This window comes from Haliotis cracherodii, unplaced genomic scaffold (assembly GCF_022045235.1).
Source record: "Haliotis cracherodii isolate W230 unplaced genomic scaffold, xgHalCrac1.p SCAF_12, whole genome shotgun sequence".
In the NCBI taxonomy this organism is placed as follows: Eukaryota; Metazoa; Mollusca; class Gastropoda; order Lepetellida; family Haliotidae; genus Haliotis; species Haliotis cracherodii.
The window spans coordinates 38,682,753-38,703,059 of record NW_027266267.1 but is presented as its reverse complement, the minus strand read 5'-3'; the positions used below and the strand labels follow the sequence as shown (position 1 = coordinate 38,703,059).

Sequence of the window (20,307 nt, the reverse complement as noted above, 5' to 3'; positions counted from 1 at the left end):
TCAGATAGTATGTTGAATGTGCATAATGTATAGCTTTCCTGATAAAGGCAGTTCGAAGCTTTAATCATGAAAGTTTAACCACAGCCTCTGTAAGAAGTAACACATCGGTAGGCAAGATAAGAAGACATCAATATACTTCTAACACACTTCATTGTGAGCTCATTGTGCATACGTTTTATATATATACAGGAATGAACGGATAGAAAATACTACTCATCATTCAGCATGGCCGCTTGCAATGTTTGTGTGATCTGTTTCTGGGTACTCATGGCTGAGAATGCAGTTAGGGCATTTGAGACCAATGTTGTCCCAAGTTTTCTACCTTCAAATCACTTTGCAGATCTACTTAGTAAGTACTAATTCTAATTCTGTTCACTTGCCTTTTCATGAATATTTTGATTGTGAGATTAGTAGTATAGGTAATAGGGGTTCTGGACCACTTCCACTGGAGCTTGATTTATTTACCTATACTGCTACTACAGGTGGCATTTTTTATGCCAAAATGATTATGCGATTCAACGATAGTCATGAGTTGTATTAAAAGAAACATCAATATTAATTAATAATGAATAAAATTTACTATAGTCCACAAGGAAATTGGCAAGGTATAGGAGCAATAAAAAAATTAGCCACCGCGGCTAAGGTATCTAAAGATGTGGCCAAGGATTGGTTAAAGAAACAAGCGTTGTGGCAAATATATTTACCGGCACCGCGTTATATACCAAGGAAGAAGTTTGATATTTTTACAACGAATGAAGTTCATCAGGCTGACCTCTTGTTTCTTCCCCATGATAAGGTAAAACGCAAAACGTATTAATATGCTTTAACAGTAGTGGATGTGGCTAGTCAATACAAAGAGGCTGAGCCATTAACCTTGAAAGATTCAACAGAAGTAGCTAATGCACTGAGTCGCATATATAAACGTGGACCGCTAAAATGGCCTAAGCTATTTCAAGTAGATCCAGGTCGCGAGTTTATGGGATCGATAACAAAACTGTAAACGAAGCACGATGTCGAAATCGTCCGTGGTGAAAGAGAGGCCCACCGCAGTCAAGCTATCGTCGAAAGATTTAACAGGACATTAGCGGAACGTTTGTTTGGCTATCAGTATGGGATTGAAATGAAATCCGAGCGATTGAGATCAAACCGAATGGGTGACACGATTATCAGGCGTTGTATCAGCCCTGAATAATGAAGTAATGAGATTAATAGGGAAGAAACCATCCGATGCTATCAAAATGAAATCCGTGACTTCCGAATCTTCAGCACCGAGGAGAGGCAAAGAACGAAAACTTCCGGATAGAGTAAGGGTAAGATATTTATACCAGCCCGGTGAACTCGAGGGAGGCCTACGTCACGCAACCGATCCCATATGGTCCCTTAAGACGTATAACATTAGTCAATTGGTTATGAAAGAAGGAGAGCCTATTCTTTATAATCTTCAAAATGGACCGGGTAGGGCATTTGTACGAGAAGAGTTGTTCATAGTTCCTGACGGTACGGTATTACCACCATAACCATATGCATAGGTAGTTACACCATCATTATCAATCCATCTATTTGTATCTAAGGGGGATAATGATGTCTTGTTCATTCTTAATCCATATATCCTATGATTGTAACTTCTTAAAGAGTTCATCTCGTGTTTGAACGTTCTACCATTGAATAATGATTCTTCGTGTTTGATATGCTTTTTTACAACATACTTCTTAACGCCCTTAGCTTTTCTTATCTCCCCACTATCGGACTTTTTTATAGAATACATCTTAGGTCTTAATCCTACATACTCTGCTATAGGGGTCCCAGCACATTCATCCTTCATCTTACCTAACACCTTTTTATTTACTACGCTGTGCAGTGGATTATCTTTAAGGTAATCGCTCGTGTCGTACATATCTATTTTTTCTGCCATATCTTTATACACATCCTCGGTTCGTATTTCCATCAACAAAGAATCTGTGTGGGTATATAACACCTCGCATCTATCACCGTATTGCTTCTTAAGTTTGTTGTAATAAAAGTCATACATTAAGTGTTTTGACAAGTCAAGAATACTCATACCAACGTACACCGGTCTGTTGAATTTTATACTACTCTTCTGCATATGCAACGCGGCTAAGTCGTTATCGAATATCTTGCTTCTGTTAAAAGCCGGACTGGCTATGAGTTTCCTGAGTCTTTCTTCCTCATTAGATCTGACTAATTTAACATCAACACGCTTCCTGAGATTCTCCATAGTTTTACCAAATACCGAGTTATTCATGAGCTTATATAGATTCTTTTCGAAATCGCTGGTAGCTATCTTTCTTAAATCTGTGTTCAGACTTATATAGGTCTCCATCCAAGGGCTTTGATCAAACTTTAGAACTCTGTGTATTTTCTTAAGTTTCATTACTAACGATAGATACAACTGGAGATTTCTGTAGTGAACTATATATTTTGTCTTATCCATCAAATTTGGTACGAGTTTTTCTACGTTAGCTAACCTACTATTACCCATCAAGGAGAGTTGATATTCCGACATCCAATCTTTATTAACCATTAATCTTTCGGGAGCTAGCGGATAACTGTTATGGTCTTTATGTAACGAACTTGGATATTCCAAGTCAACTTCTAGTATGTACCCTTTATTCGCATCATTATTATGGATATCAACCCATTGATATCATCGACCCACTCAAAATCACCCGTGGGTAAAGGTTGACTCATAGCCCATCCGTACAAATTATTAGCATCGAGATATAATATATGCGTGTCGGGTTTACTCGGATCGTATCCTTCCACTAAATTTATTATTAGCCTTAGAATACCTTTTCGCTGTCATCGATATACCACCTCTAAATCCTTTCTCAATAAACGAGTGCATATCGTAATCTGTGAGTAGTTTTAGTTCTACGCCGGTCTTCTTCAACAATGCATCCCACGATAGTCCGGGACTGGAATAGTACCATGCCGGGTCCAAGCCGTATTGTTTTCAACACGTATTTCTAAATATCTCGAATATATCGGCGAGTAACAGTACATCGGTTTTTAAGTACAGATCGTAATCGTGTTCATAATCGGCATCTGTTATTTTAGATTCTGTTCAGTTACTATAGAATGATTCGAGGGGTGAAAATTCAGTTTCTTCGAATCTAGACCAATCATCCATATATTCGTAAATGACGAGTTATCTTATCTGTATATTGATTTGTTATCGCAAAGTCAACGGGATTGTTCGCATTAGCTTAATTGTCCAGGGAAGATAACAGAAACTGTACGGAGTCTATGAATCTAAGCCCATTAATTTGCTTTATTCTAGATTTCCCATCCTTGTCCCTATAATGTATAGGTTTAGTCAACGAGAACGATATGTATTTTTCCATATTATTAGGAATGCACGTTAAACCACCGTCAGTCTTTGAGATAGCTTGCATAATGAGATGTGAATCGGGGATTGGTATTGTTTGAGAATTCATTTTTTGTTTCAAGTTACACTCGTTATGACCGGCTCCCCGATAATTACCCGTGACGTGGCAATGATCTCTTACGGAATCCCCATCCAGGGGTTTATTACAAACGTGACAACTCATTGACTTCTTATGAACCCTCCAATCATCCCTCGTCATACGCATGGGTTTCTTACACGATAATTTTTCCCTGATTATTCTCTCTTCGTTTTGTAGATGTTCTAGGAACTTTCCCGCTGCATCGGGACCTCTGTAAATCACGGGAGTGTTTGTTTTCCTACATATCCAAACCCACAAGGAATATGTTCTTGAGTTTTGTACGTAAAACTGCTATCAGTATTGCGTTCAGTTTTTTCTATGGCTTTGATAAGCGCTTCGAAGTCGGCGTAAATTACGTACGGTACTGGCATTTGATTACAATAATGTTCAAATTTTAATATATTTTTTCCCTCTTTAGACATATCGATCCTAATAGCGTTCTGTCCAACACCTCTACAGTCTTCTTTATGCGCTTCTATTAGATCTTGTCTGCTGTACCCATGTAGGCATCTTTCGCAGAAATATTTCTTTCCCTTATATTTAGTTTGATCGTATAATAGCATGTTTAAACTCTTTATCCACGTATAATGATATTTTCCATCTTTTTCAATCAGAAATGAATTGATTCTGGGGATATGTTCTGGAGCGGAGCTTATCCTGTGTACAACAATTCCTTTAGAATGTCCGAAAACATTTATAGCTAAATTTTTTTGCTTTTCCACCTTATCAATTTGTGATATTGGTGTAGGTTCGTCTATACCATCGATGTTGAGTCCATCATTTTGGGGATAGCTAGAAGGTCTATCCGGATGCTTGTCTACGGGGAACAATGCAGATCTTATCATCATTCTAAAACAGTCATCAGATTTATTTTTTACGTTAATTATGGCTTTTTTCTTCTTATAATACGGGGGTAAATCTTTATAAGATCCACCTTTGAAGGGTATATAATTTGCTTTATCAAAATATAGACTATCGATTTTATCCACACCCCAACTCGAACCTCTATTAGTCCAACGTTCTAAAGTTTCCTGTATCCTCTGAATTGATGTATCTAATGATGCGTTTATAATAACGGATTCGGTTATAACTTCTTGATTGCTACGGAAATATGGTTTGGTATATTCGGTGCTATTTGTGTTACTTTTACTCAATAACATTTTAATCGTCAGCTGGTATTTTATACTATGTAAATCATCTAACTCCTCGTTAATTTTACTCGATATGATGGGCTTAATATTGTTAACATCCATGTTGGAATTAATATCCATCTTCCAACCTCTTAGATATTTACCAACGCTGGCGGATATGGGTACAAATATTAATTCTTGTTGTTGTTGATTATTATCAACAACATCATTATTATCTAGTAAAGCGATCAATTCAGCCCTTCTCATTCGAGAATAACCTCTCAGCACATTGTTTCTCGCTCGAGCTTTGAGTTCTCTAACAGTCTGGGGTTTGTTGTATTCCAAACCGAGTAAGGTAATCAATTCAGCTTTTCTCATTCGACAATATCCACGTAGACCACGTTGCTTTGCCATAGCTTTTAACTCTCTGACAAAAACCATTGTGGTTGAATGGTATATGCAAAATGAGACAAATGTCTAATTGGTTGTTTTCATATATCTAAATTCGTATTCTCCCCAACCTATTTTTCTCATTGATGTAATCTTTCTTCCTAGCATAAATAATCTGGTTCCTGTACCTATCAGCACCGTGTTCCTTACATAAACAATAACGACCTTTGACCCCTATCCCGCATACAGAACACGTATAGTTTATGTTTCCGCGCCTGTGTGTAATAATTGTGTATGCCGCAGTAAATTTCAACACAGCGTCGGTTACATAGAGTCTTCTTACCTATGAGTGTAAATTTGCAATTATTCATGGTTATACATCTATCATATCATTTGTCTAAATGCAAATCACATCTACACTGGTGAGATATTGATTAGGCTATTTATAGATTAGCTAACTAGGTCATGGTTTATGCATAGCCACAGCTGTGGTTATTTATGCGTAATTGTAGAGCTGAAAATAAATACAGCAGTCAATCCCATAATCACAAATTTTACCTCGCGGTCTTTCTGAGCCTCTGATGGTGTATAAAACTGACTCATTGTTGGTATCGGTATTGGGTCGAGTTTTTTCCCATAAACGAGGAAGTATTCGTGCATGGCAGATTCGACATCCTTAAACGTTTGAATTGAATGTCCTTCCTTAAGCAGTTTTTCATGATTAAAGTCTAATCTCTTCATTCTCTACCGCATATATTGTGACTGGGCTGCTTCGAGTTGTTCCATTGCTTCGTTATGTCGTTTACGCTCCTCTTCAACTTCTTTAGCGTTTGATTCCTTCATACTAGAAAATAAATAATTACTCCCTGAAAAAGCTAGAGCATTAACAATAGCTCCACCGACCATCATTGCAATTGTTGCCATGGTTTAATAATATAAAATATTCAAATGTTTAATTACTTCATTATGTCTTCCGGGATAAGCCCTTGTTTGATGAGCATATCCTTCGTTGCCATTGCTAATCCAATATCCAGAACCATCATACCGATGTCAAAACTATTAAAATCTAGCTTGGGAGTTGTGGCTTTACTAATCATTTTAGCCATACGAGCATAGCCAATGGCCAAGCAGGTGACCACCGCTGAATGATACATTGCGTTTACCAACATTTTACCGTCTGTAGCTGGAGTAGTCATGCTTCTTATAGCATTATATGAGGGCTAACCTCTAACTGAACTTGTTGTTGCATTGGGGGTGACGTTTTCTCTTCTCCGGTCTTATAAAAGAACCATATAGCCGCTATACCAGCAACTCCTACTAGTGCCCATGTTTTAATCGGATTAATATTTGAATTATTTATTAATTTCGCTTTGCGTGCCGGTCCTCCCTTCCTCCCAGCTACTATTTTTGGGGGGTTCTCTGGGTTGTTTTTGTGTTTGTGGTGGTGTTTTCTAATTCACTAGTTGTTCTTCATTCACATGTTGTTGCGTTTCCGCAATCTGTTGTGCAGTTTCGTTCACAATCTGTGGTGTCTGTTGTGATTGTGTTTCCGCAATCTGTTGAGTCTCCATTATTTATTTGAACTTCGTTCTTTATTTTATTAAGTGGGCACCTATGTTTAAATTGACAATACCTAGCCGTTATTAAAGCTGTGGTGAGTGGAGCTAAAAACATTCCATATCTATGATAAAACTCACAGCTCACTGAGCTTATAGCGTGTTCGATGAATGGGTCTTTCTCGAGAGATTCGCATAAATACATGTGATGTTCAGCCGGGATAGGGAGAAACGTACCAGCTACGACTGTGTATAGTTGTAACATAGCCGACCCTATCATTTTAGTCATGGTAGCTCCCAGTCTAGACTCGTAACACGCGTACAGTTTTTTAATCTCTTCGTCGGTCATGTTATCAATGTTTTCGATGGTATAATTTTCTCCCAAATATTGGGAACATTTTCCACCGGCTACCAAAGCCGCGAGTCTTTCTCTTTGTTTATCTAAAGATTTATCTGTAATTTGTTGATCAACATCAGATTCTTTGAGCATTTGTTCGATGAGTTCGTCGCATTCCATAATGTAATACCTATTTAAGTCTAACATAATATAGTATGACATATCCAATACATCCCGTAATAATGAACTGCTGCGAAAGAATGGTGATTTCGAACCACATTATGTCATATTAACTGCTAATGTTCAATTTGCTACATTTAGCTACATTTTGCTCCAATTTTACTATAATTTTGCTATTTTTGCTACATTTTGCTAAGCAATTGCATAAGCAGCTGGTTGATCAGTTTTTAATACGAGTTTACAGTGCTTCGTTGCCGGTAACAGTTTTCTGACTTTATCTCATTCGAGCTTGGTATAAATGACATCATTTTCGCGTAAACATTCCTCGAATGAATCTCGATCTTTGCAATGAAACAGTGCTACCCATTTGGTCTGCTCTCTGAGATCTTTCAGGACAGAGTTGTATTTTTGAGTAAGAACCCAAACGCTATGTTGAGTATGCCGACCGGAGAATGCTAAATACAAAAGCATATCTTTCTTTTTTGTTAATTCTTTACTAGCGCTGCAGTCGTCTATTACGAAAAGAGTTGATTCTCCTTCGTATCTTTCGTGACATACTCGGAGACAGTCTTGTAAACTATCGCCCGGATCGACTCTGTGTACCCCGGTCATCATTCATTACCCAATCTCTCGATAGGTAGATTTTATTAACACTTATAGTCGGACACAGAATAATAATATGATCGAAAACGTCCCGATAATGACTTTGTAAAATATCTAGAATAAAAGCTGTTTTTCCGCAGTCCGTTTGCCTGCATATGATAGCGCAGTGCGGATCTTTAGGTAAAAGATTATTAGTAGATTGCTTGCAAGAATCGCTCATTCTGTATATTAAGTTGCGCATCCATAATCACGTACAAATATATGTTTAATTTACCAGCCGATTCCTGAAGCTTTGTTATCTGTATGGTGGCACCCTCGCTAGCATTTTCTATTCTCCTCCCACTGCCGTGTAATTGGTCATCGTCCGCTGTTCGCATGTCGAGCCATAGCGCGTACTTCGTGGTGAGGTATTCACCCATCGATACACTCCCGAGAGACAGATCTTTCACGACCGCGTTAACTTCGGGAGAACGTTTTATAGAAGGAAGTTTTTTAATCTCATCCCGCTGGTGATACGCTAGCATTCCTTGACTATATAGTTGATTAGGAACGCCCTCGATAGTCAATTCTACTTTTGTAATCTTGGGATTGTAGAACTTCTCGGTATTTCTTTTAAATGCATCGGAGGGGCCCTCGAACAACATTAAAATACTCGTGGGGACGTTTAGGTTTATATTCCACATCAAATCTTTTCTGTCCCTCGTGATCTTTCGGTGTCGAAGCACGCGATCGTACAAAATGGCTAAACTTCCAGTATAATGGTTACGAACTTGTCTAGCTACTTCGGGATCCGTTATCATATCGTACTCCAGCGAGATATTGTCAATGGAATAGCTAGCATCTTCAGCAGCTCTGATTACTCTACCGTAGTCATTAAAAGTGAGTTCGTATTCTAACCTATCAGCTAGGGATGCTTAATAAAAGGGCATGTGGGAATCTAGTAATTCAAAGTCTAGGGGAACATAGAATCGGTTACCTAATGCGTCGGCAACGGCCTTATCTTTTTCGTTGGTATCAACACCATTTTCAGCGCCCACGCGCAGTCTCAATGTGTTCTTATTACAAATACCTTGGTACTGTAAGTTTTCCCGCTCTTTATCTGTTCTCCAGAGATCCATGTAACAATAGTATACATTGCTATCGTAGATACTCAAAACCTCATTACCGCTAATTTTAATGGCGATTTTCTTAACGATAGCACGACCTATGTTCTGAACGGGCTCCCTGTTAACGTCGGTAGAAGTCAAACTAATCGTAAATGCTAGTCAGACAGTTCCTGGAACTAACACATCGTGTGCGCCGAGATTAGGAAAGCGAACCAGAATCGTTTGATTCTGATCGATGGTACTAGGGTTATTAGTTATAGTTACAGACTGACAAATTGCCTTGACCCCTAATGGATCTCGAAGCCTAAGTTGTGGGTTTAACTTGCGTCCGTATTGCGAAGACATTGTTATATTGAAAACATGTACCCTATGTTTAATATAAAAATGACTGATTTTGATCTTAATGACTTTGATCTAAGTACCTTAGATGATCCGAATCCAATCGAAGAGGGTACTGATGAAACCAGGTTTAGTAGTCTTAAAGATGAACTTTTAAATCAAACGTCAATGATTATTACGATGCCTTAAAAGAAGATAAAAATTATGTTACCCCAATAGGTCGTGACTATTCAAAGTTTACAATAGATGGTAAAGGAATATTGCGAATACACGATGAACCCGATATTGATGTTATGCTTTCTCGTACTCGTAAACCCCTAGCCTTGTCTATGATAGCCAATAAACACGGCATCAGCACTGTTCGTGAAATATTAGGTTTTGTGGACTACGGACGAGCAAAACTTCCCGCGAAGACTACTAAGGTTCTTCAAACCATGCGTGATGAACTCGGTAACACACATGATTTGGAAGCTTCCTCGATGGTGGCCTCAAACGGACTCGAAGAAATCTTGGGTACCTTTTACGATAATTCCACGTTACAGGTACCGGAGTTTAGTATTAGGGAATTACGAGGTCTTGACAAGGCAATGCAAACTATGTGGGGAGAGCTGATAAATAATATAGCCAAGCTATCCAAACTCGACAAACATATAGCTCAAGAGAAAACAAAACTTGAACAGGCGGGCGGTGAGTTTAGTAGACGCCACGTAGCGGAAAGATTACGTAACTTAGAATATGAAAGATCGGCCCGCATCGAAGCAGCTTCCAGTAATAGAAAGGCACTTTGTTCGCAAATCAGTCGAATTCGAGAAACTATCGATCAAGTCCTCAACGATGACACTACACTGGCCGATAAAATTAAAACATTGTTCAGAGAACAGGGAAAAACAATTGCCAGTATTTTAACGGCCATTTATTATATCGACTTTGACTCTCGCGTTAACAGGTGGCACAGGTGGTACAGGTGGTGGTACACCACCCAGTGATAAAAACGGTATAAAAGAGTGGATAAAAAAGCATTTAAAAGCATTAGGTTCAGCACTGGGAAAGCTCGCTGAGAAAGCCGCGGCCGCACTTCCTGGTATAATAGGGAGTGTTGTTTCCTGGCTATTGAATTTATTAGCTAAGACCACAACTTGGCTTAGTCAAAACTTGTTGGGGCTGATCGTAGCAATCGCAGGGCTGTTGTACGTATTCGCTAAGAACTATTTAACCAAATCATGAGTAAACCAACGGCGACTCCACCTAATACAAGCGCTGTTTTTTCAACGATATGTTGTTGATTTTTAGCCGCAATATGCGGTGGTACTTGTGCGTCAGTAGATGGTTGAGCAATAGTTGGTGTTTGTGGCTTGACTATTCCCTTTTCGCCTGTGATTGTTTGCGTTATTAATTCGACATTCATATCTGAATTTATACCTGGTTTTTGTTGATCGGTAGCGATAACAATTTTATTATTACAGCCTATCACTTGACCGATATTAAGTTCCATATTACTCGGAGACATGTATAGTCCTGGCGCATAAACGTAGTCCACTTTGGATTGGGCGTACTGTAATTCATCTTGAAAAGGTTTTATAGACGATCGTATGTCAACTGGTGAATTAATGGCGTCCTCCATATTTGAAACAAACTGTTTTTGCGCATCGAGCGCCGTCCCAGAACCGATAATGGACGTTCGTGTTTGCGATTGTGCTCCGAGAATTGTCCATACATAAGTTCTTATCGATTCATTAACTCTTACAAATCCTGGGTTAGTAAAATTATTTTCCGTTTTATCATTAAGGAATTCATTCCAAGCGTTTGCGGTATCGTTCATTTGTATAAATATTTTAACAATATAGGGCAAGCCACTCTTAAAACTCATAATATCCCCCCTCCAATCATTATTAAAAATTTTCCAGTTGTTATCCCAATAATTAGTTTTTAAGAAAATATTATGTTAACTTATATAAAGTTTGCTGGTACTCCCCAACTTACTAAAATCAACTTTATATTTATTAAGTTCTTTATATAAATAATCACTTTCTTCTTTGACGGTTATTTCCCCTGTGTAAGGAACACCTAGACCATGGTTTGCTCCTTTAATACGCCAATCTTTACTCGTAGAAACATTAAATTCCTGACAAATACGCTCATACGCGGACCTATCATAATTATCATTTGTGGTATTCCAAGCTCGATCCTGCGGTAATGGAGCACTAATTTCTTTAAGTATACGTTTAATCTGATAGTACACGTTAAATGTTATAACAGACTTATTCAGTTCAAATCCTGGAGCGTAAAGAGATACGCCACATCCCGTTGTGGATAAGATATCGGGGAATTTAACGACAAATTCAGCACCAGAGGCAGTTACTATAATCGATTGATAGGTAATGTATCTCGATTTCATATTTAAGTTATGATATAGTATCATTGTATATTTAATATGTATGTTACACTCCCGGGAATAACAAATGGTCAGTCTATTGAACTGCTTCATACTATCGATAACTCGGATGGACAACTCGAAGTCGCCCTCTGTGACGCAACGTATTACCCGCTGTGGATCAATATAAGTGCTGCAAGAGGTAATAATGGGGTAAATTTATTAGGTGAACACTATGAAATTACTAGCGAAATTTTTATACCATTTTTTATACCTTAATTTTTATGGGTATTAAAGCATATGCTCACTCAATGATGAATTTCTTAAGCCTAATGAAGCTAGTCTCACACAAAATGAGTCGAATGGGACAGTGAAAATAGAAACTGGAGAAAAAAAATTATTTCTTTTCGGTGACTTATCAATTACACTTGGAATTACACCACTCCAAGAACATATAGAACTCAACATAACAATACATGGAGATACATTGCCCGATTTAGTTCCCTATAAAGAGTTGTGCATCCATCTTGATCAAATAAGCACGACGGATAATATTCAACTAGAAAGTCCTTCAACTCTGCTCAGATCTGTTCCAGTGAAAAACGTAAAATACAATAGTGGCAGAACGGAATCTTTCTCGTTATTACAATATAAAAAATAGAAGCGGGGTATTAGTTCAGACCTCAAAATTTCTGTATTAGATGTAAAACACCAACCTGTACATATAGGATACTTAAGTGTAACACTCCATATTATAAATAATGGTTGATGCATCAGGCTCTGGAACGCTCAGACAATGTATATACAATTGCGCTTCCCGATCTCGGAGACACAGAAGGATTCGATAAACCCGGTAACAATGGTAAGTTATACGCTTTACACTTATATGATAATGTATACAAGCGGAAAGAAGTTACATTCCCAGAAAATCTAGAAGATTTAAGCAATGTCGACGTTAGTAGACTCCTTAAAAACACTCCGAACAATATTATTCTCAACGGCGAGAATAAATGGACTATGGTCGAAGCAAACATCGAGTGGCTACTGAATATCGTCATTACCCCACATTATGTGATGATGGGTAAGGGACATAATTTAACTAAGATAATAAATAGTGGTATCGTACTCGCAGCCTATATCCCATCAAAACGAAAAAGTGTGTTAGTCACTCCCCTGCCAGAAAAACCAGGTCATATGTTATATAGTCGTCCGGCCTTAAAAAATGTTAGTTTAAATTTGGTTACAGAATTCGATGATATTAAAGTTAACTTGAGTGCAATACCTAATATTTCTACGCTTATTATTGAAGTCTTGTTCGGAGATGTAACGGTAGATGCCTTCGAAATATTACCAGGTCTATCGATTAAATGGCTCAAGAAACACGAGCGTCAACGTTGCAGTATTATTCATGTCGGAGCATCACCCGTTGCAACCCTCGAGGGGGTTCAAATTATTAAAAGTGGTAGTATTTCTCTTTCTAAGATATTCTTGCCGTATAATATACATTTGATAAGGTTGATGTATACTCTCAAAACATTTAAGCAAGACCAATTAAAGACTATTATGAATTCGTAATATACACTATGAGTTTATATCCAGCGCTCGATGAAGCAATTGAAAAGATGGAAACTGTTGATGGATTTCGATTACATCAAATAAGCGACATAAAACATCGAAAAGAGAAGGATAGGGAGTTGAGACTTGGATTGTATAAAAAGTATCGCAGAGCCGTGAATGCTCTGGACGGAGTTGACACCACTCTTGTAGCAGCTGGCATGGGACTCAGTGTAGCCGGTGTCGGTTTACTATCAACTATAATCGCCGCGCCTATCGTACACGGCATGGAAATAGCCGCTGGAGTCTCAGGACTGGCAGGAATAGCGATAAAATTCATTTCTTGTAGGTTACAAAAGAAAGCATTAAAACACGATAGTATTCGAATACTCGCCGAAGCAAAGTTGAACAGCATTGAGGATCATATTTCAACAGCAATGGTCGATTGTAAGATATCCGAGGATGAGTTTCGTTTAGTGATGTCGGAACTCACTAAATACAACGAAATGAAGCAGGAGATTCGATCAAAATCTCATAAGACCAGTGGTATTAGCGAGGATGAGAAAAAAAAGTTCATAGAACAGGGGAGGCAACAAGCGGGTCAATTATTCCGTGCCAAAACCAAAGAACTGGTTGGAGATTAAAAATAGATTGCTTACTATCGTTTGATCAGATTTAGTCAAATGCTTACATATATATATATATAATAATGGAGATCGAAAAAGCTATTAAATGGAGAGAATTACCACAAGGTTTTTATTATATCAGTGATGTCAAACCAACCAAATACGGTTATCAATTGTTTCTTATCAATTTACAAGAAGAGTGTAGTTATATAGTCTGGTCTCCTAGTAAAATGAACGAAGAACTTAATAAAAATGTTGAATATCGCTTTATCAATAAAAATAATGAAGAATATTTTTATTACCATTTAGACTCATCTAAAGCAATGATTGGCCCCAGGTATTGGTGAGCTAGAGCCAATTTAACTTAATCTCATGATTATCGTTGAATCGCATAATCATTTTGGCATAAAGAATGCCACCTGTAGTAGCAGTATAGGTAATAAATCCGGCTCTACTGGAAGTGGTCCAGAACCCCTATTACCTATACTACTAGATTTTATATGCTGAACAACAAAAGTTCCTGTGACATTGAATAAGATTTAACGCAAAGTTATGTTTTTTACCAAATCTGAAACAATTTCGGTTTACAACAGACAAAAGAATCCTGTAAGTGTTCAAATGGTTTAATTTGCCATACTGACTTCAGAAAATGCGTGATTTCATAAAAAAAACATGAACATGCCAAAATGTCAATTTACAAATCAAAAGCGTGTGTGTCCACCTCTGGTTGCGATGCAAGCAACACATCTTCGTATCATGGAATGGACCAGGCGTCACACAAAGTGATATCTGTCCATATCTGCTGGAGCATGTTTCGAAGTTCCTGGAGTGTCTAAGGAACACGTGGTTAACGTCGAAAGCGCCGATCCATCTCATCCCACATGTGCTCGAATGGTGAGAGATCAGGGGAGCGAGCCGACCAGGGGACGACAAAAACGGTAGAACAACAGGGCAGCAATCGTTAGGATTGTTGTTTTAGTACATCCCACATTCTATTTTCAGAAGGCAAGGCATCACAACAAGAAAAGATGGAGAAGCGTGTACAGGACCTCGAGAAGACAGTCGGTAACTGGTCTTGTCTCGTATAGCATAAGGCCGTATCCATGGTCTAGTGGAAGAGAGCGGAAGGTCATGGGTTCGATCCCCGGCCGCGTCATACCAAACGACGTTAAATGATGGTGCTTGTTGTTATCCTGCCTGGTGCTGGTTGGCTCGGAGTATATTGTGTCTCAGTGGGGAATTAATGTTAAACTGAGGCATGGTATCTCAGCATCATAAAAGCGGCATCAGTCCGAACTAGTGCAAGCAGCAACACACACGTGCATGAACGTAGCTCTATAAGTGAAATAATGAATGACGCGACGTTAAACCCCATTTCACATCACCCCACCTCACATAGCATTGTGTCATATTCGTTCACACTGTCCTAAGACCGTCTAGAGGACAGAAAGTCTGGGGAGCGGAATGATGGTGGTTCAATCCACTGGCTGCGTCATTACAAGAGACGCTAAAAGATGTTACTTGTTGTTACCTGGTCTGGGGCTCGGCATTAAGGGGACAAAATCTTCCTTACCTCAACTCACCCCACTTCACACTGTCCCGAGAGGTCCAGATACTTTTCAAATTCCAAATGTAGAAATGGATGTTACCATGTTCTTCATGTTTTATTACAACAATATTATCACCAAGAACGACCACATTGGCATTGGCATAATTGTAAAATAACCTATACAACTACACACACATCTCAAGCCAATACCATTAGCTTCATTATGCCACATCGATGAACACAAAAGACCTACGTTGGGAGCTAGGGTCTTCAGATCCTCATAGTATCGGACCCGTGAAGATTCCGGGGTAAAATAGGTCTTCAGCAATCCATGCTTGCCATAAAAGGCGACTGTGCCTGTCGTAAGAGGCGACTAACGGGATCGGTTGATCAGGCTCACTGACTTGGTTGATGCATGTCATCGATCCCAATTGCGTGGATTGATGCTCATGATATCAATCACTGGATTGTCTGGTCCAGACTCGATTCCTCACAGACCGCCGTCATATAGCTGGAATATTGCTGAGTGCGGCGTTAAACAACAAACCAAACCATTTTGTTCCAGAGAGTCTCTTACAGCTCAACGAAAACAAAGAGGGTCGTCTTGGATACCTGGAGACCGCAATAGGTAATCCATTGTTTAATTAATTTTTACTGATATTTATCATTTACTGTCTTCTTAACTTATACAACATCAGCAAGGCATTACAAAGTGATATGGCCTTCAGCAACCCATGCTCTCCGTAAAATGTGACTATGCTTGTCGTAAAAGGCGACTAACGGGATCGGGTGGTCAGACTCGCTGACTTGGTTGGTGCATGTCATCGATCCCAATTGCGTGGATCGATGCTCATGATATCAATCACTGGATTGTCTGGCCCAGACTCGATTATTTACAGACCGCCGTCATATAGATGGAATATTGCTGAGTTCGGCGTTGAACAACAAACCAACCAACTACAAAGTGATTTGATCCCTTTGACCGATACACCAATATCAACGCGGCACTTTGGAATCCGGATCGGTCGTGGAACATGCACCTGTCACACGTCATTGGATAGCTGAACCCGTCGTTGAAGCAATTAAGATGAACGTGATTTAAACTGTTTTTTCTTCCACGTTGTCTCCGAAGGGAGAAATCGGGTGAATTTAAAACTTTTCTTTTACCAGCCACCGTATGTGTTATTGCAGTTGGTCACCTTGTCATCTAAACATCTAGGTGTGTTATATTTTTTTATAAAGGCCTCTTTTTATACATGTAAAGATGAACAGCCTGTCACGTGTAGTTAAAAACACAGAGAAGGCACGATAGAAATATACTGTTACAGCTCTGTACCCGTCATGCATCGTCATTTAATTCAAACAACATAGGCACACCTTGCATATTGTCGTAATGCTGAAACTACTGGTGTCACAACGAGGTGGAATATTACACTCTTTCATATCAGGGTTGTCTTTTACTCCATTAACTGCAGTTATATCCTTGTGGGGGACACGGGTGGCCTAGTCGTCTAAGGCTCCGCGATTCGCTGTGCAGAGTTGCGTCCCTTGGGCACGCCAGAAACCTATGATTGTGGGTTCGAATCCCTGTTCGCCCCGATTATGTTTCTAGGTTTGTCAGCACCGTACCCGTGTTCGTGGGTTTCACCGAAGCGGTAAACGTCTGAGACCTGCATCACTTCGGGCTTTCCTCCCACATTAAGGGGGTGGTCGGGTAGCCTGGTGGTTAAAGCGTTAGTTCGCCACGCCGAAGACTCGGGTTCGATTCCCGACATGGGTACAATGTGTGAAGCCCATTTCTTGTGTCCCCCACCGTGATATTGCTGGAATATTGCTAAAAGCGGCGTAAAAACATATTCACTCACTCACTCGTACCAGCACAACTAACTTTGGCGCTACTCCTATTGCCTATTTCTTTGCTTGTGAACACATTCGAGATTGAACAAATACTTAAGACACTAGTAACAATAAGCAGAATACGTTTCATACAGTAAAAGCCTATCCCTGGGGTATGCAGTTAAGCTGACACGCCGTGATATAACAAGAATACTGCTAAAAGCGGCGTTAAACCCAACTCACTCACTCGTTGTGACCAGTCAACGTCTCAGCTGAAACGCTAACCGCGCCTTCGTGAAACAGGTGTATATATACTTTACAGCCAATCTGACGTCCAGGCTTGATGTAGACTGTGGTTCACCGACTCCTTATGACGACACAGACGTTGTCTACAGTTCAACAGGTCTATATGCCGTCGCAAACTACAAGTGCAAGAAGGGTTTGCTGACCATCACTCCAGGGCAGGAGGTGATGAGCTTCTGTGAGACAGACGGGTCCTGGACGAAGGTCAATATGAAGTGTGCAAACAGTAAGGGTATAAACTACTTTGAACAATGTCTGTATGAAAACGTCCCGAACAATGCTGGACTCTTTGTGAGCTATTTCCTCTTCACGTATCCATTTCCCCTGCTCATGTCTGTCTAATAATCACACCTGCATATTTCTCTAATTCCTTATTCCGATATATACTATTTGCATATGTAATAATAATAATAATACCCGGGTTTTCTACCAGGACTACAGCCCTTCTGACAATCTGGGTAATGCACTTTATCACTGTGCGCTCAAAAATCATTCTCAGCTCCCTGGGGAGTTTACAACCCAAACTACCTGTTAGGTGCAAGCAGATTAACCACCACAATGCCAGCTCATCCTAGCGAGTAGCCATTCACTGCCAAGGTGAACATTGAACAAAGTCCCACTCACAAGGAGCCCTGATTAATGACCTCTGCACTGTGCATAGGACTACATGCCACCATTTACCAACTATAAAGGGAGGGCGTGGTTTGATTGGCGTGGAGGCCTTCATGATACAACTGTATTGTAAACCTTTGCACACATTTATTTGTATCGTTGCCATGCTGGCTTGTAGTCCAGGTTTGCATCCCTTTTGATGATAAATGGATATTCCTTAAACAGCCACTGATGCATGTTCACAGCAGTACATTTATTATTACCTCTGTTAAATGATCAGAGCTCTCGACTTTCATTCTCAGCTCCCTGGGGAGTATACTACCCAAGCTGCGTTATGATGCGCTAGAAGGTTACCGTCTCTCCCTACCGGTTACCCACCCCTTCACTGATTGGTGAACAGACGCATATTTCGGAACCGTTTTATCTGTCTGCGTACCCTTGGAGATACAAACAACAATGGCGAGGACTGTCATCGAGGTTATGACAGCACTAATGCACACAAAAATCTAAACTTAAAAAAGTTATTTATCAATATATTCGTATTGTTCTTTACAGTATCGAGTTGTTGGTGGATATCTGAAGGAAAAGCGTCATATACTGGAACTCAATCAACAACCAGTTCCGGCAAGACCTGCCAGCGATGGGATTCTCAAGAGCCACACACTAACGAATACACAGACGATGACAAGTTCGTTATCTCTGGCTTTGACGTTCCCCAAACTGTAACAGGATCTGCTAACTACTGCCGTGACCCATCACGTGACGGGTATTTGTGGTGTTACACCACGGATCCCGATGATCGGTGGGACACGTGTGAGGTCCCTCTGTGTAACCCGCAGCACTGAATTGAATAGAAGTACGACACTGGCCCAAATGATCTCTCGTACCGACTTTCAACAACACGTTTGTTCTATTTTCATTCATGTGAAAGGGAGAAAGCTGCAACATTGCTGATGCGTCGTCAATCGATAGTCACTCACTTACTCAACACTTTAACATTGGTGACATTTTTTTAATTTTTTTAAAATTGTTTTTATTCATTCCAGAGGGTACATAGTCATCGTATCACAAGAGGCATCAAATTACATGTTAATTATAATGAGAAAAATGTACAGGAAGTGATATGACAGTAGGTTCACCTTTCATACTTTGTAATAATTGTAAGAGATATAAAGATTAATAGATTAAGGAAGCTAATCCGTCATGGTTTTCTCCATTAAACTCCGTTTTTTAGAGAAAGAACTAATTGTTCCGTTTTGGTGACATTGATGACATTTGTTAAACGCGATACTGCCACTACAATGGAGATACGACAACAACAACGGCATCAGTAGTATCCCAACCATGTTCCATGATGTATTTCTACGGCGAGAGACCTGATAGGTTCTATTGAAGGAAAACCTGTAATTTCGTGATTTTGCAAAATAAACATCTGTCAGTGTCAGTGTGTTTATGTTTTGCTTTGTCGTGTTATACATTTAAGGGTATTTATTTAACTGATAAAGCAAACGGATGTTTTTGGTCCTCTCTCAGAATAGGGTGTGATGTTGATGGCACTGAACAAGGTGGTGAACGTCAATCACTCAAACTGGTGGTTGGTTTCCGTCTCAGCCAGCAATATTCCTTCTGTATTACTGCGTTCCTTAAATAATCGGGTGTTGGATACATCAAATTACTGGTAGGTGTGTTGATATTGCCCCCGCCATGGTAATACGATGAGTGAGTGAGTTGGGTTTAACGCCGCTTTTGACAGTATTCTAGTAATATGACGGCTTGTCAGCTTATTGTGGGAGGAAAGCCCGAAGTGATGCAGGTCTCAGACGTTTACCACTTCGGAAAACCAGCGAGCCCGGGCATGGTGCTGACAAACCTAGAAACATTATCGGGGCGAACCGGGATTCGAACCCACAATCATAGGTTTCTGGCGTGCCCTAGGACGCAACTCTGCACAGCGAATCGCGGCATCTTAGACGACTGGGCCACCCGTGGCCCCCAGTAATAGGATGACTTGCAATCAGCTAAATCACATACATGATCACAATTTTGGTTCACTCTTGCGACGATTTTTTTTCGGAACCTTCTCTGATCCTAAATTCTATGGTCAATCAGTGGCGATTCCGTGATAGAACTTGTCCCCTGCAACATGTCTTGTCCAAGAGTCGACTTCCTGGATTGGGTAGTCCGGTTCGGAGGCTGATAAGCATGTCATCGTGTCCAGATGGCGTGGTGCTTTGCTCTTACTATCAATATCTTGATTATTTACATACCGCCGTGGTACAGCTGCAACACAAACAAATCTATGCACAAATATAACGTGATGACGTCAC

The 20,307-nt window shown here is 39.7% G+C and overlaps 1 protein-coding gene across 1 annotated transcript; it reads left to right on the top strand.

Annotated features, from left to right (window-relative positions):
• Window positions 1-225: 225 nt before the first annotated feature.
• On the top strand, window positions 226-18,825 carry LOC139457365 (uncharacterized). The gene is made up of 5 exons (XM_071238771.1): window positions 226-349; window positions 14,683-14,745; window positions 15,795-15,857; window positions 17,388-17,594; window positions 18,536-18,825. Exons 1-5 carry the CDS (start codon window positions 226-228, stop codon window positions 18,823-18,825), a joined length of 747 nt encoding a protein of 248 aa, XP_071094872.1.
• The last annotated feature ends 1,482 nt before the right edge of the window (window positions 18,826-20,307 follow it).

Bases quoted from the DNA above. Each gene is read 5' to 3' on its own strand.
- LOC139457365 (XM_071238771.1), top strand. From the start codon at position 226: ATGGCCGCTTGCAATGTTTGTGTGATCTGTTTCTGGGTACTCATGGCT. The intron at 15,858-17,387 runs GTAATCCATTGT...TATACTTTACAG, and splicing joins ATACCTGGAGACCGCAATAG to CCAATCTGACGTCCAGGCTT. The intron at 17,595-18,535 runs GTAAGGGTATAA...TGTTCTTTACAG, and splicing joins CAATATGAAGTGTGCAAACA to TATCGAGTTGTTGGTGGATA.